Source organism: the organism of the source record quoted next, unplaced genomic scaffold (assembly GCF_019419815.1).
Source record: "Pyrus x bretschneideri cultivar Hongxiangsu unplaced genomic scaffold, Pyrus_bretschneideri_v1 Contig57, whole genome shotgun sequence".
Taxonomy (NCBI): Eukaryota; Viridiplantae; Streptophyta; class Magnoliopsida; order Rosales; family Rosaceae; genus Pyrus; species Pyrus x bretschneideri.
In genome coordinates, this window is record NW_025999795.1 from 1,677,048 (window position 1) to 1,694,395 (window position 17,348).

General features: G+C 36.1%; 1 protein-coding gene across 1 annotated transcript; it reads right to left on the reverse strand.

The window, feature by feature from the left end:
* Positions 1-4,724: 4,724 nt before the first annotated feature.
* LOC103943415 (cyclic nucleotide-gated ion channel 1-like) lies at positions 4,725-10,279 on the reverse strand. Its single transcript, XM_048571195.1, has 7 exons — positions 9,997-10,279; positions 7,367-7,844; positions 7,062-7,259; positions 6,623-6,927; positions 6,406-6,517; positions 6,033-6,284; positions 4,725-5,778 (listed from the first exon to the last, which is right to left on the reverse strand). Exons 1-7 carry the CDS (start codon positions 10,122-10,124, stop codon positions 5,296-5,298), a joined length of 1,956 nt encoding a protein of 651 aa, XP_048427152.1. The 5' UTR covers positions 10,125-10,279; the 3' UTR covers positions 4,725-5,295.
* Between the last annotated feature and the right edge of the window lie 7,069 nt (positions 10,280-17,348).

The window sequence follows — 17,348 nt, forward strand, 5'->3', positions numbered from 1 at the left end:
CTTTTAAAAAATACAGAAATTTTTTAATAAATTCAGAAATTATTATTATTATTATTATTTTATTTTTTATAAATTCAGAAATTAAAAATAAAAGTATTATTTTTTATTATTTTATAATAAAAAATAATAATATTTTAATAAAATGAACTAGGTTATTTTTTTTAGGAGTGGAGATGCTTTGGCCTATTACTGTTCATTGTGGTCTATTACTGTTCACTTTAGTGGATAAATGGGCTGAATGCTGGCGCAAAGTCCTTAAAGGTGGAATTGCTCTAATAAAAATATGTCACCCACTGTAAGTCAATCTTATCTTATGATCCACTCTTGCCTTTATCAATTACCATCCTATAAATGCAACATAGTCTCCACTCTCTCACTCTCTTGCAGATCATTCTTCCCATTTTCTCCCAGAAAGGATCAATGCCATCAGCCTTTACTCATTAGCCACCGCCACCCACTGGCGTAGCTACACCCACGGCTACAGTGGGCTGTAGCCTAGGGAGGATTTTAACAAAATGCAGCTATAATAGTTTATATATGAGGTTGTTGTTGCTTATTGTAAGTATAATAGCCCACCCAAATCTTGTCAAAACTAATAGTTAATGTGTTTCTTAATTTATAAATAATACTTTTATTACCTTATATATTATTTGAGGCTAAAAGTAAAAGTGGTAAATTAATACATAATTAGGTTTCTCCTACTCTCCATGCTTTTTACCCCATTCGTTCAAAACCCTATACCCTCCTCCACAAAGCTGCGTTGCTTTCCCAAGAAAAGAAAAACTATGAATCACCATCAAATTATTTTCTAATGAAATTCAACACCAAGTATGTTCTTCATCTCTTCATTAACTTATTTCTCGACTCAATTGTTAGGTTATTTTTATTTTTTATTTTTAGTCCTTGAATTTATCTATTAAGGTTAAAGATTTTGGGAATAGCCCATGTTTCATGGTTCTTGTATTTGTAACTAATATAAAGGGTTTGACAACAATATCAATTCTGAGAATAACAAAAGATTTCAATTCCATTACAGGGCACAACTTGAATTGGTATCCCCTAACCTTTTTTTTCTTTTGGGTACTTGTTATCAACAAAAGTGATAATATTTGTTCTCTTTCTATTGTTTTTTTGTATGCATGTTTTATTTGTGTAAAAATTAGTTGGAAAGTAATTAATAAACTCATTTGGATTAGTACTTCATGTTCTTACTTTTATGTAGATTATTATATAATTTTATGTAGGTAAAAGAAATATCATATGATTACATGCTAATAATTTTAGCTAGCCCACCCATGAAAATTTTTCTAGCTCCGCTATAGCCGCCACCTTTACATTGCACATCAAACTTAGAACACACATGGTATATATGTCTCTCACATCTCAGATCATTTCTTTTACTTCAATTTTTATTAGATCTTACAGAAGCATTTTAATTAATTTTTCCAGTATTGTTACTCTTACATGATTGCTACTACATAGACTCATCTTTTAAGGTTGTTGAGTTTTTTCTGCATGCACATATTAGATTTCCAAATTTTCTTTTTCCCTTTTTTTTTATAGTTCACTCTCATTTTTCTAAGACCAAAATGCAAAACGTAAATTTCAAACATCCTTGCAGACCAAATTCATTACTTTTAACCATGCACACAAGTTTGAGAGACCATTTCAGAAATAACATATTTTAGTCATGCATAAAAGTTTGGGCAATTTGCTATTTACTGCTATTTAACTCTATTTCTCATATTGACTGCCCTTTAATTCTATTTCTCATATCTAATATGGTAGCTGAGCAATCTGGTAACATAGTTCATCCTGTTACAACCTTATTTTCGTTAATTTTCCAATTTATCTCTTTAGTTCATCCTGTTACAACCTTATTTTCGTTAATTTTCCAATTTATCTCTTTACTCGGTCACCTTTAAGCAAATCACAATTGCGCCTCTTCATTTATCTGCTTATTGCAATTTATGTTAGTTTCTTATTTTTCAGGGGCATTGATCAAATGAAACCCATAATTTCGATACGCCTGGCTAAGGCATTGGAATTCCATCATTAGTAATTTGAAAAAGCCAACAAAAATCCTTGCTTTTAAGCAACATACTGATGAAGTTGACCCAACCTAAGAAAACCAGATCTATGTACATATACAAGAAAAAACTATTGGACAATTACATATACATAGTTCATATCAAAATTTATTTACATAGTTCACATGGAAATATAGTTGTTGGTAGCATAAGCAAATACACAACTTATTTATAAAAATTTCAATATCTGTTAAGCTCTTTATCATTGAAAATACATAGCCATTTTATTTACCATTTGCAATTAAAGTTGAACAATGCTTGCTTCCAACGAATGTTTGGAATTAGCTATGCATTTTGTTTTGCTCTTATTTTGGCGTTTCCTTCAAAATTTCAAATACGTGGAAAAGGTGGTAAACGTTTATATGCATGTATCAGATTGTTATGAGTTAATGAGTTGGTGCTTTTTGTTGCTTAAGTAAGATGAGAACATGTTTGTATTGCCAACTATGGATTGCAATGGACTATCATTTTTACATGTTTGCGCATATCTATGTGACTTTTTGAGTTGATTCGGCATGTAGTTAGCTTTATTTTTGAGTTGATTCGGCATGTTGTTGATTTGGATGAGAAAAAAATTGGGAATGGATACACCTATGTTCTTTAATATTCATACTTTTAATCTCTTTGATTTGATTATATTCATCGCACCACATAGTACTGTCAAGCAAATACACATTACATAGTCTAACTCTTCTTTTCCTCCTTTTTCAGTTCCCAGAAGCTGCAAGCTTTAACTCGATTCACTGTACTATCAAAGTAAAGGACCAGTGGACAATATAGTAAATCTTAACTATTGTGTACATGTACGTCGAGTATTATCTTTTATATGTAAATAGGATTATTTACTAAATCTTTTGTATGTAAATAATATGGACACACATGAAGTATTATCTTTTGTGTGTAAATAATACCACGTACAAAATTTTCATACAACTTTCAATCCTACAACATAACGCGGGCTTCCCTTGCTAATATGATACTAGACTAGAGTACCGAAATGTCGATACCTAAATATATTATTCTAAACTAGTATACCGAAATATCCGTACCTAAACATATTAACCTAATGTACCAAGTGTACCGAAAAATCTCTATGAAAATATTTTTTTATATAAGTTACTTACCATAATGAGAATTAAAATTTATAATATTTTCATAAAATTTAATATGAACACCATAAAATTATAAATAAAAAAGAGAGACATTGAATACGTATGCTGGCATTAAATAGAGTTTATAGGGATTAAATTCAATTTTTAATTTTGTATAAGACATTTTTCTAAACTTCATCTTATTTAAGGATTAAAATCTAATTTTCTATTTTATTTTCTTCAAAGAATTCATTATTCAAAACGGATGAGGAATATCTGCGAGTAATCCGAAAATGACAGATCACGCACGGATGAGAAATATTCTTGAATTGTTTGTCCATTTCAAGACACTTATTATGCTGATCGATGATTGGAATTTAATAGAACAAGGGATCGATTATCACAGCAACCACACATGACATTGTAATTATCTTGTTCCACAGTGGCTCCAGTTGATTCCAAGTAGTCAAAGTTTTCCTACTGAAAAATATACAACAAACTAACAAGAGAATCAGAATCATAAGCTGAAGCTACAACATTCGAGATACAACCAGCTTCTTAGCAGAGATTTCCTGTTCATGGAGCGGGATAGCATAGCCATAGTACAATTGTAATTCCCACATAATTTCCAAGTATTGATCACATTGTGATTGTTATACAGTATCGGTGGTCCCGTCAACGGTAGGGCGGGATCGCTCTTAAGAAGTGACTTCAATATATTCTTTTTTAAAAAGAAAAAAAATGAAGTATTAATATTGTAAAGAAGAACTAACACCTTTGATTGCGTCTGGTGCAAACCATAATTTGTGATACAATGACCCTGATTAGTATTTAGAAGATCTAGTAGTCCAAAGCCTTGTAGGCTGTAAGAACCTTGCTAAATAACCTGATGGTGACGGATAAAATGTGGTTGGTTTTTGAGAGAGAGAAAGAGTGGCTAAATGGCAATCAACTCAGTTTAAATTGAAACCAAATCTTAGACACAAACAACTCAGTTCAAGTTGTAACTAAATTCATAACATGCAAACACAAAACCCCACTAACATTTCCATAAAACTGCATCCATAATCCAATATTAGTAATTACCAAAGTATCAAAATAGAGACAATTGAAGTGAAACTTACATGACTGATAAGAACGTAGAGAAACAAGTCGTATAAACCCTTAGCCCATGTCCCATTAGTCCTTTTGAATTCCTTGGCCAATAGGTAAATTCAATATATATATATTGAATCCCTTAGCCCATATCCTAATATTTCCGATTTGGTTAATATTTTGTAAAAATGATCTATGAGATACAACTTGAAAAATAGATGGTTCGGATCGTTATAGTTCGACGTGGTGTGGACCCCACAACTAATCCTCATTTTTTATTAAAAAAAGAAATAGGGATCCCTTCCCTTAAAGGCTTCCATATATATAGCTTCAAGTATGTCAATTAGCTGCATTCTGTTGTAATTAATTCAGTTGAATGAAGAGAATTGGAATTTACTGCCTGGATTCATGATTTTAATCAGCTATCACTTTATGTGTTTTTGTTTTTGTCTGTGCAGATTCTTGAATTTATTTATTTATTTTTTTTCAAGTGTCTATCCACTTATATAAAGAAATTGACGTTTGTGCCCGTATTTCGGACACACTGAAGAATCTCTTCAGTAAGTGACTCACCATAAGAAGCTTCCCTTAATAGTGGTTGTAGCTTTGAATTTTAGGCATGTTACAGAAAATAGCAGGTAATTCCTCTCATATATTTCAAGAAGATCAGAGCTTCAATTCGGGCAAGTCATCTTAGATCAAAGTTGAATACTTTGAAGTCCTGTTTTAAAATTTATATATGATTTAACGTAAGTTTGAATTGTAAACTGAATGTCATTTAGTCTATTTGTAACAACTGTATCAATTGTGAAGTAGCATGTAATAAACACAATTATGGAAAGAACAAAGAGTTTTGACATATTTTTATTATAGCATTTCCAAATGCTATGATATGATCTATTCACTCATATAATTTTATGCAATAAAAGAAAATTCATAGCACTTCAAAAACGCTATGGAAAAGGCTTGATCGCTATTAGTGTGGGTTGACTAGCGCTTTCTAAAACGCTAGCGGTATCCTATTGTTGTGCACGTTCCCTTTTGCGGAGATGAAGACGGAATGCTGATACTATGGTAGAAGCTGCCACGGACTCCAACAATTGAGAACCCCTCTTCTCGTTTTTCTCCCACTTTACCCGGTATTTGGAAACTACAGTTTCCAAGTCCTTGGCCATGAGCACAAATGCTTCTACTTTTGTCTGACTTTTGACATGTTTGCTGGAGACTGGAAGTTTGGTGAAACGGTGTGATGCGCAATCGAGAAGCTCTTCCCCGTAAAAGTCACCTTTCCCAAGGGGCTTGGTGTCCATTGATGAGATTCCTTGCCCAGCTTGACTCTCAGTCGACCCGTAGGTCCACACTGTCCCTTCGATAATGAACAGCATGCAGTCGAGTGGATCTCCCATTCGAAAAACGAAGCTGTTTTCAGTGTACCTCACTGGCTTCAGATAGTTGCAGATCAACGTCAACACTTTGACATCCATATCTTCAAGCTTTTTTACCTAAACGCATGCGCGCAAGCAGACATATATTATCAGAACAACATTGCAGTGAAAATGGATGCAATTAACCTAGCTATAGTAATAACAATGTTATTATGTGTTGTTAACTAACCTAGCATTATTATATAACTTGGGACTTTTAAGTTAGTGCAATCTTATCTTTATTGTAATTCAAATGATGAATGTTAACGTCAATTTTTAAGAGCACTGTATACCATAAATTACTAGTGAGAGCTGGAGGTTTTGGAACATACTTTCTGAAGTGTCTTAATGCAAAGAAAATGTTTCAGAGATGTTCTGATATTCACAGGAAGAATATAGAACAGAAAATGATGGAGATCAGCATCAATGTGTCGTTTCAATTTTCGCTTTATGCTTCTCAAGATTTCTTCCTTCATATAATCAGGGATTTCATTTCTGGACATCCATGTCCTTACGTCTAGCTTCTTTAACTTAATCTTTTCTCTCAGCTCTTCTGTTTTTGTAGCTTCCATCTGCATAAAAGTCTGTCTCGCCACAAAACAGACAATTACTTAACATACTCGAAGAATGATCTCCGCATGTAGTCCCAAACACGGGAAAATTGTTGAAAGTTAATGTACCTACAGAGAGATTGAATATACCAACCTGCACGTTTCCGATGAGATATAAAAACAGTAGCAAGCCAATTACAGAAATGAGAACCGCAAACAAGTTTTCGAACACATATGTACTCGTCATCAGATTAGTCCCAAAATTACTGCAAGATATTAAGGTACATGATATCATATCAGACAACGTTACTGAATTAGATAACCCCAAAAATTTCTAAATTTTGTTGATTGTCAATATTTATAATGTGAACCTTAGATTTCGCAACCCCCACCAGAAGGAGTAAAAGAACTTCTTTCTGAACAGTATTTGCTCCGTGTTTTGATTCTGAAGGGAATCAAGAAATATGCCAAAGTTAAATGGAGATGAAGCACCATTTGGAGTATCCAAAGGGCAATGCTCATTTAGAAATGTTATATTTCTTGCAGTAGTACTTCGACTATCGCAGTTGAAAGTATTCAAACATGCCCTGGGATCTTTACTGTGATTTACACAAGCCTCTTGCCAACAAGTTAACTCTCGTTGAACAGAAAAAAAGTACCAAAAAGCTCCGAGTACCTAAATCCATAAAATGCAAACACAAAACCCCAGGTAATTAGTCTAACATTTAAAAAAAAAAAAATTGCATCCGTAACCCAACATTAGTAATTACCAAAGTACTAAAACAGAATGCCAATTAAGGTGAAACTTACGTGGCTGGAAAGAATGTAGAGAAACATGTTGTATAGACCCTTAATCCATATCCCACTAGTCATTTTGAATTCCTTGGCCGATAGGTTGATTCGATAAATCCTCGGAAAATATTGACCGAGAAGAAAAAAATTCAGAATGTTTTTGTGTTCCACAAATCCTGAGCCATTCATTGTGTAAAAAATTACTCCTATGAGCAGCTGCAAAAGATCAAATGATAAAAAGGGGTTAGAACTTAGAACATAGAATTCCACCAATTTCAGCTAGCCACAAAAGAGAAAATTACAGTTTAGTTCATTTCTCTTACTTGTGGGAGGGGAAGAAGAGCCAAAAAGTCTATTACAGTAAAGACAGATAACCAAGGCACCTTCTGAGCTAATTTCATGGCAACTTGATCAGCCAACTCTCTGATTTTCGTCTTCTTATCTGAATTTCCCCCGGTTTGTTCCTCCGTCGAAGGGGCTCCTTTTTTCAGGGTTTTTGGATTTGGATTTTGAACACCGTCACAGATTTCACATATTAAATGCACCATGAAAATGACATCCGTGATCGACCGCATAAGAAGAGCAACAATAGCCAACGTTTTGTCTATTTGAAAACACTTGTTATCCTGATCGATGACCACAACGTAAAAGAAGAAAGGATCAAGAGAGACAGCAAATACGCATGATAGCACAAATATTCTGCTCCATATTGGAAGGTAAGGCCCCTGCTGCGCATTACGAATCTTCTTTATCAAGTTAAGCCCTCTGCTGCATGTTGATTTCGAACGTTCTCCGGCCTCTCTGGGAAACACACAGCAAACAACAAATGAAATTCATATGCATTCACCCTAAACCCTTATATGAACCCCTCCAGCTAACAAATTAAACAAGATAAAATCAGGCACAAATCTGATTCTAATGGCAGCTATTAGGTATGTTTCAGGCACTCTTCACTAAAACAAGTATTCGTCCTTGCATAACGCAAAAGAATAATGAATAACAATAAGAGAATTATTATTGGTACTTCAAACTTTATGTCAGCGAACATTATTTTTGAGATGATGGATTCCAGGATTGTGAGATTTTGACGAGGCCGGTGTTGGTGGGGTTGCAGCAAGCAACGCCGCAGGCCAATGGCTACTAAAACCACCACCCAAGCCCAGTCTCCGATGGAGCCAATTGTAACCTCTTGCGGCCCTTCTCCCTCAAAAACGATGTACTCCCTTCGCGAAAATTTGGGTTTTCTTTACGAACCTGTGGTGCTCTCGTTCTTTCCCCTCGCCTAGACCATCATCCAGAAGGCAATGGTGGCTTAGAGCTCCACTGGGCCACGCTGTGGTGACACTGCCGAACAGCCGAAGGCGAAGCCCCCAACCAAGCCTACGTAAGTATCTTCTGTGGGCCGGTCATGGCGCATTGATAGACCTGACCCAAGTCATCACCCCCTTTGCCGTGGTGGGCCTTGTACTCTCCGACCCAGCTAGTACCACTGGATCCCTGTGCTCAGCCCCAGGAAGGAAAGATGAAATAAAGAAATGAAAAAAGTTTGATATTAACCTTGTGAGGCATACTGAGAGTCTCGAAGACTCCGCCCCACACACATGGGTTTCGAAGCTCTTCGATTATACCGTAGAAATCTTTTGAGTTTTCTAGAATGCACCACTCATGTTGTGAGCATATGTTCTCCATGATTAATCCGTTAAACCAAACCATGTATTAGATTTCAAATGTTCTAACTAATAACTATGATACCAATGGATGTCTTATTAACATAGTACTAATTTCCACACTTGTGGGACGCTAATTGAAGTGGGTCAAAGATGTGATATTCCACTTGACTACTAACAAATTGAGAAACCATTGAGGCCAACAATAGCATGGAAGGGGTGACAAAGTCTCCGTCATGGGTCATTCACTCACTCTTATGGACCGCTTAAGTCCACAAATGGTGCAATTCTAACAAATTGTAGAATCCGATTGAATTTGACAAGAGAAGATTTTCTCCTCCTTCCATGCTACTGCAATAGCAGTATAAAGAACGTAAGTTCATTAAATTCTCGAATATGATTACTACCATGTTGCTTCCTGAAAAGCACAACAATGCCCCTAACTGAGTTTGTCAGGTGTGCTTCTACTGGCTCAAAGATACTCCGAAGTAAATGTTGAGTGCTTCACAAAGCCCAAATAGCCGATATTGGCATATAGGTCACAACATGGTAGCAAACTCTAGCTCGTGAATAATGATAAAATCAGGGCCCACTAAGGTGTAGCAATCACAACCATGAGTGTGATCCATTGACTTCTAAGATCTAAAACTTCAAGACTTAGAGATAGTCCCTAAACCAATGTTGTTGAGGAGTACCATTCCATAGTCAACATATGAGACTTAATTTATCTTGTGATCTTAAAGACACCACCTTGTAGAGATATACCTCTAAGAGTCGGTGCATGTAAGAGAGTTTTTGACATGGAAGTCCCTATATTGGCCGAATCCCCCTAGTGAATTTAGTTGAGTTTGTAAACAACTCTTATATTCCCAAATTTAATTTCGGTGTTTGTTCTTTTCTTGGATATCATTATGGATATTTGGTGTTTGTTCTATTCTTGGATATCATTATGGATATTGACTCGAATATGAATTAATTGAATCATAATTTTCAAATACATGTGACCAAGTTTGATTAACATGTGATTTGGTACAAAAGTAGGGAAGTTAGTTATCAGGATAAATGTGCGAATTTTCATACTAACTTCATACTTAAGATCACTCCTCAGACACCAAATTGGGTCCACCCAACCCGTTTACAGGCCCTGGCACCACCCAACTTATGGGGAGGTTCTTATGTTCTCCCATTCCTAAAGAACACTGTTGAGATTTTAAAGATATTTGAAAGGACAATAATCATGTTGGAATTGATATTGAGAAAAATTAAATAGAATATCTTTGCATCACCTCCAATGAATATGACACGAACTTAAGACATGGCGTGTGGAATAGGAGCCTGAGAGTACGAAGTTGTCTGTTTTCTCTGCTGCCTGGTTCTCCACATCTGAAGTTACTCCCTTGACGTTTCCAGCCATAATAACTCAAATATTTATGTACTCAATGACCCTCATGATGAGTACAAAAGATTACCTAAATACTACGAGGAGGTTTTCAGTTTACAAGGTGGAGGGAGAATAGCATGCAGAGAGCTACCATTTAGAAACTGAAGCTGCATTGCCAAGACACTGAATTCACGTCTGTCTTTTAATATGACGTAGGTCTTTAAATATCGTAGATCTTTTAATATGACACAACGGTGCAACCAATAACAGACGCCACCTTTTCTGTTAAGATTCAGTAAATATTTAGATTACAATAAAGATTAGGAATGCATCAAACACCTGCAATATTCCTGCTTTTTGCCTACAGTAAACTATACAAACCTTCTTTTACCATAACCACTTGTACCACCAATGGCAACTGTTACAATGCCCTCTTTTTTATCTCTAGCCAATAACATCCGTGACCAAAGTACTGCACACTTCAACACCAGCAGTAATTATTTAGGCATCTCATATAATATCAGAAAACATTGCAGAAGAACCCCATTAATAGGAGAGATTTTTTAGTGTACGAGAACACGACGTGGTACACCGAGTATCATAATATAAGTGGATGGACGCTGGAGAAAAATAAACTTCTCTCCATTCATATTATGACACGCGGTGTTTCTGATATGCTAAAAAATCTTTCCTTTAATAGTTGAGACTCCCTAAAATACACATTAGAAATAAAAATACTTAAAAGCAATGGCATCCGGATTTTATCATAACCCGAATAGTAGAAACATAATTTCTAGTATTCAACAGTTAAAAATCAAGTTATGCAATGTAGATGACCAGCGCAATTTAAGTCGTGCCATTCCAATAATATAACGTCCATTTTCTTAAATAGAAAAAAAATGGTAATTGATTAGATTATATGGTTGCCATCAATAAAATAGGATAGTGTTATTTAAACACTCATTTTTACCTCTCACACTTTTGTTAATTTTTATCCGTTAACCTTTTGTAATTCATTCAATCCAACGGCTGAGAAGTAAGAAAGATATGTAAGAAGTAAAAATAATTGTATGAATAGCACCACTCATAAAATATTGAGTAGGAATCACAAAAACCTCAGTTACTTCTTTTAAAGAACAAAATATATTTGTCTGTGTGTGGAAAAAGCCAAAAAAAAACAAAGAGAAAGAGCAAAGAAGAAAGGAGAAAGAACAAACACAAAGAACAAAGAGAAAAGAACAAAGACAAAGAATAAAGACAAAGAACATGAAGCAACAAAGAATTTAACTCAAATTTTGTTCACACAAAGAATCTCTTGTCTTCCTGTATTAATATATATACAATGTACACCTCAAAGAGCAACAAAATCTCTCAGACTCTTTCATTGGTTGAATTGCTCACCTGTGGGAAAAGCCAAGCAATTTTTCCATAAGGGACGAACACCATCAAATTAACATAAAAAAATATAGATAATGCGTGTGTCCTTTACGAGGGATATATTTGTTCTCCTATTTATGGTTAACAAATATTACCGTTCGAATATTATAATCAGAATCGTTCATTCTCTTTATTATCATTAAAAAATTATACATGCAAAAATTATTCAACTTGTGATCTTTTAGCTAGTCATATCCGTAAAATAAATAAATAATTCATCATGAAAATGCCACTTGTTACCAAAATTTGGTATGCTACCAATGTCGACTTGTGGTACAAAGTGTAGCCCCATGCTTGTTTTGGGGGGGTAGCCCTAGTGTTAAACGTAATGCATTTTCTCCCTGTAAGTTGTATCAGTTGTTAAGTAGAGTTGTGTCTCTTGAGAAGAGCTATGTTTAGGAAGAGTTGTATCTCATTAGAAGTCGAGGGTTGTGTCTACAACTCTTGGAACTAATCCAAGAGTTATGTCTATTATGAAAATGTTTGAATGTTATTATAAATAGCCAATAAGATGGCCTAGTGTTGTAATAAATTTGAAATCAATAAAGCTTCAGTTTCATGTTTAAAACTCTCTTCCATATTCTCTCATATCCATCATCCTCCAACAAATTTGGTATATTAGAGCCAATCGATTCCTCCGCTGTGTTAATCATGGCATCAAGTTCAAATTCCTCAACGATTGGAAATATTCAAAATTTAATGCCTATTTTCGATGGAGAGAATTATGAATATTGGAGTCTACAAATGAAGACCTTGTTCATCTCTCGAGATCTTTGGGATCTTGTAGAAGATGGTTACAAGGAACCGGAAAAAACATCGACATGAAAAGTGACACCAGAATTGCGGCAAGCACTTACAGAAAATAGGAAAAGAGATGCCAAGGCTTTATTCCTACTTCAACAGGGAATCTCTTTCGAAGATTACTTTCTGCAACTACATCAAAGAATGCTTGGGAAATACTCAAAATTGAGTTCCATGATTCACAGAAAGTTATCTCCATCAAACTCCAATCCTTGTGGCGAGAGTTTGATAATTTACTAATGAAGGAGAATGAATCCATTCAGGTTTTCTTCACAAAAGTTTCTGGAAATGTTAACCAAATTAGAAGTTATGGGGATGCAATTCCAGACAAGAAAATTGTAGAGAAAACTCTACGCAGTCTACCGCCGAAGTTCGATCATGTTGTTGCAGCAATGGAGGAGTCAAAAGATCTCGCTGCACTTTCGCTCCATGAACTAATTGGTTCTTTGGAAGCACATGCAAAAATGATTAATAGGTCTACAGACCAATCCTTGGAGCAAGCCTTTCAATCCAAATTGGATTCGAAGGAGAAAGAAGACAAACAAAGAGGAGAATCTCAAAAGTCTCAAAACAGAAAAAGTAAATTTCATTGGCGGAAGAATTACAACAAAGGCAACTATACCAACAACAATCAGCAAGGACGCAGCCATCAAAACAACCAAAATGGTAACTTTGTCCCTGAATGTTATGTTTGTAAAAAGACTGGGCACAAAAGTGCAGATTGTCGGTATAAGTGTACCCGGTGCAGAATACCCAACCATTCTCAAAGAGATTGCAGATATCAGAAAAATAATGAAGCCAATTTCACAGAAAATAATGATTCTCTAGAACAACTATTTTATACATGTCTCAGCGCTCGTCAAGAACCACAAGATATATGGTACGTGGATAGCGGATGCAATAACCACATGACCGGAAACAAACAATGTTCTGTCAAATTTGAAGAAAATGTGAATTCACAAGTCAAGCTCGGAGATGGAAAGCTTCACAACGTGGAAGGCAAGGGTATTATCTTTGTTCAAACTCGAGAAGGTAGAGCAAAACTAATCTATGATGTGCTATATGTTCCTAATTTGGCACAAAATTTATTAAGTGTAGGACAACTCCTACAAAAAGGCTTCTCTATTAAATTTGATGATGACCACTGTGTTATTTCTGATAAAAAGAATAACACTGTAGTGACTAAGATAAAAATGACGGCAAACAAAGTCTTTCCGTTGCTACTTCATTGATTAAAATCTTATTTCTTTTCAATTTTTTTTATCAAGGTCCTTATGTATTAATAAACATCATTAATTATTTTGATAATAAAATATTTTTTATTTCTAAATATATTCATTTAGTGTTAGAGATGTTACATTTGTGACATCCCGTCCCGGCAATATAGAAACATACATGTGATTTGACCGTTTTACCCCTAGTTTGTTCTTATTACGTTTTTGATTGTTTTGTGAGGTGTTGACCAAAGCTGGACCACACACACACATCCTATCTCTATCCCTCACCCTCTGTCACTGTCTCTCTCTCCCTCTCTCCCCCGAGTCCTTTATTCTTTTTCTTCTTCAAACAAAAACGTACGGACACCCACACAACCCTTCAAACCTGGACAGATCGAGGGATCCAAGACCACCATCGAACTCGTGTAGTTGAGTGGAGTCCAGTGGTACCATTTTCAGGTGAGAAACTAGTCGTTTTCACGTCGATCTCGTAAGCTCCGTTTTGAACACTGTTCATGCAAACTTAATCTAGCTTGTTTTTGGACTTTTGAAGCTTGTAGTTGTGTTTGTGAGGTTCCCAGGAGCTTAGGAGTGCTTCGTTGGACAAATTTGGACGTCGGGATCGTCCTGTACGAAGTTGGCCGGTTTTTGATTTCGTGGACAGGTATGTTCGCGTAGTTTTTAGCCCTTAAAACCAGTCTATCGTGATTCTCCTAGTTCTAGGGGTCATTTTGGTGCAAGAAACGTGAAAAAAGGTGGAAAAACGAGTGAGGTATGGCGAGTTGCAGGTTTCCGGCGACGGCGCCGGCGAGGGGGGTTTGTCCGGAGAAGACAGGGGAATATTCCGTTAGGGTTTAACGGAATATTCCTAACGGACGTTGACGGCGTCAGTCAGGGTTAACGGAATATTCCGTCAATTCTAGGGAATATTCCTGACGGCGTCACTTGACGCCGTCAGCGTGCATGGCACATGGCCGCGCGTGGGGGGCGCGTAGGTCCGTGTCTGTGCTGGCGCGTGGGGGCGCGTGACAAGTCCAAAAATTATTTTAAAAATATGGTTGTGATCGTGAGGTTGTGTAGATCACGTTGGTATATTCATTTGTCCATTTTGAGCAATGTATGAGAAGTTATTTTGAACGGACGGTTATGTGCTTTAAAGTTAACGTTTTTATAGTTAATTCGCATATAGGTGACACGTATCCTGAGGACGAGCGTGCACATTCGAGGCAGGGGGGCTACGACCCTTCTACATATCAGTGAGTGGGCTTTTGTTTTCCGTATATACCTATATGCGTATAAATTCCCAGAAATTAGTATAATTGCTTTGTTTTATGCCATTCTTTTTATATGATTGATGGTTAGGCATGACTAATGGCTTATACGCTTAAGTACATATTTATTTATGATTTCATTATATATGTTGGTGCTGTGGAGGCGTAGGTAAGTAGCCAGGTAAGCATTATTTAACATTTGTATTAAATAGCGGTTAGAGGTGCTTAGAGAGCTCATAACCTGCACCCCCGGTGTTAGTGCTTCCGCCCAGAGTAGGGCACAGTCCTTCACGTGTTGTTCACCTCCCGCACCACACGCTCAGCTTGAATCCAAGTTAGGTGCACAGTCCTGTCGTACAGACCACTATAGGTGGTTCCGACTCGTAGGTGACCCGCGATTATTCGCACAGCCTTCACGTGATCGTAGCACTAGAGCGTTCATATGTAGTACACCCAGGCTTGTCGTACAGACCACTATAGGTGGTTCCGACTCGTGGGCAGGTTTATTAATTTAGTTGAGATTTGAGCTCTAGATTCAGCCGTACAGGTCACTTAGGGGACTCCGGCTACCAGTTTATGATGCTATTGATATGGTTTATACCTGAGCACATGCATGATATTATGAGGTTTTGTGATGGCATACCTGTGAACATGATTGGCTTACCCTTGAGTATGACTTGGCATATCTACGTATATATGTTATTTCTGGGAAAGTATACAGGTTTTACGGCGAGGGGTTATTATATGTTTTATGAAATGATTTTCCAAGATTTGGTTTTGCCCACTCACGCTTTTGTTTTTGCGCCCCTCCAGGTTCTAGTAACTTAGCGGGTTCGGTGGTTTTCCCAGAGACGTCCCGGCATTCTGACAGACATTCACCTATGTAGGGTCGCCTTCGGGTGCACTATTGTCGTATCGTTTCTTTTGGACTGCTGTAGGCCTTAGGCTATGAATTCAGTGTCTTATTTACGCTAGCACATATTCTATCACTCTATATTTGCTAGTTTTTAAATTATTCGTACTTTGATATTACTGTTTTAGCTTCCGCACTGTGCACATGGCTACGTCACTTCCACGTGACGGCCAGCATGCCCTGATCTCGGTCGGGGTGTGTCAACATTTGATATATTTATATTTACGGCTAAATTTTCTATCATATAGTTTTATTTTTAGTTTGTACCCATTTTTAATTTGCAACCTTTTTTTAATTTGTACCAATTTTCTTTTCAGTTTTAATTTGTACCCATATATTAATTTCTTTTTGTGCCTATATTTTTTAAAGTTTTATTTGTATTTGTACCCATATTATTTAATTTATTTGTACCCAATTTTAATTTTTCTAAATGTACCCATGCTAATTATATGTATTTATTTTATGTTTTAAAATATATCAATAGTTATATTTTAAAATATGTTAATAATGATGTGGGTACATTATTTTCTTGCTATAATTTTGTGAAGAACAATATTATTCTAATATTTGTTTTAAAAAGTATTTATTATATTTTAAAAATATTATTTAAATTTGTTTAAATTTCATAATTTGTGGGATCTTAAATGCATAAATACATGAGTTAAATCTCTTAAATGATATTAAGGACCTCAATCAAAATATTTAAATAAATAAGGTTTCAGTCTAACAATTATGTTGATTAGGGACTGGAACCAAAATGACCTTCTTTTAATTTATTCAGTCTAAATCTCATAAATAAATAGAGATGTTCAGAAGGAGAAAAATAAAATTACACAAATCAATCACTTTGCAAAGCATTTCACAACATGACCGGTACATATACATATCCCTGAGAGAAATGGTATTGTGGCTACCACTGCTTAATTATTGAAACGTATGGGCAAATATCAAGCTATCAACCAATAATAATGTTATTGTTTTAAGGCCACAGCTACATACAATTATACAAATTGTACTCAGCTAGAGTTGTGTATGGAACTCTTGGCCATAAATTGAGCGTTTCTACTTTGACGTTTCTGAAGATACTATTTGCCTGCTGTTGATGGCAAGCTCTCACCATTGGTAACCGCTATTCCAGCCAGGGACGAGGACGGGCGTTGTTGCGCCTTGGTACGGAAACGACGGAAGGTAGAAAGTACCACTCTTTACGATTGTTAGAATAGACCAAGTCCCAACATTGTTTGTATCTGTAGACGACAGCTTCCAAGTCCTTGGCCATGAGCACAAATGCTTCTACTTTTGTCTGACTTTTGACATGTTTGCTGGAGACTGGAAGTTTGGTGAAAGTGTGTGATGCCTAATTGAGAAGCTCTTCCCCGTAAAAGTGCCATTTCCCGAGGGGCTTGATGTCCATTGATGAGGTTCCACTCCCAGCTTGACTCTAGACGCGTAGGTCCACATTGTCCCCTCGACAATAAACAGCATGCAGTCGAGTGGATCTCCCATTCGGAACACGAAGCTATTCTCAATGTATGTCACTGTCTTCAGGTAGTCGCACATCAACGTCAACACTGTTTCATTCATGTCTTTAAGCTTGTTTACCTAAACACATGTGCGC

Coding starts and splice junctions, on each gene's coding strand:
- LOC103943415 (XM_048571195.1), bottom strand. CDS start 10,124: ATGGCTGGAAACGTCAAGGGAGTAACTTCAGATGTGGAGAACCAGGCA. Junction 6,928..7,061: donor TCTACATTCTTTCCAGCCAC/GTAAGTTTCACC, acceptor TTATGGATTTAG/GTACTCGGAGCTTTTTGGTA. Junction 6,285..6,405: donor ATCTCATCGGAAACGTGCAG/GTTGGTATATTC, acceptor GTGGCGAGACAG/ACTTTTATGCAGATGGAAGC.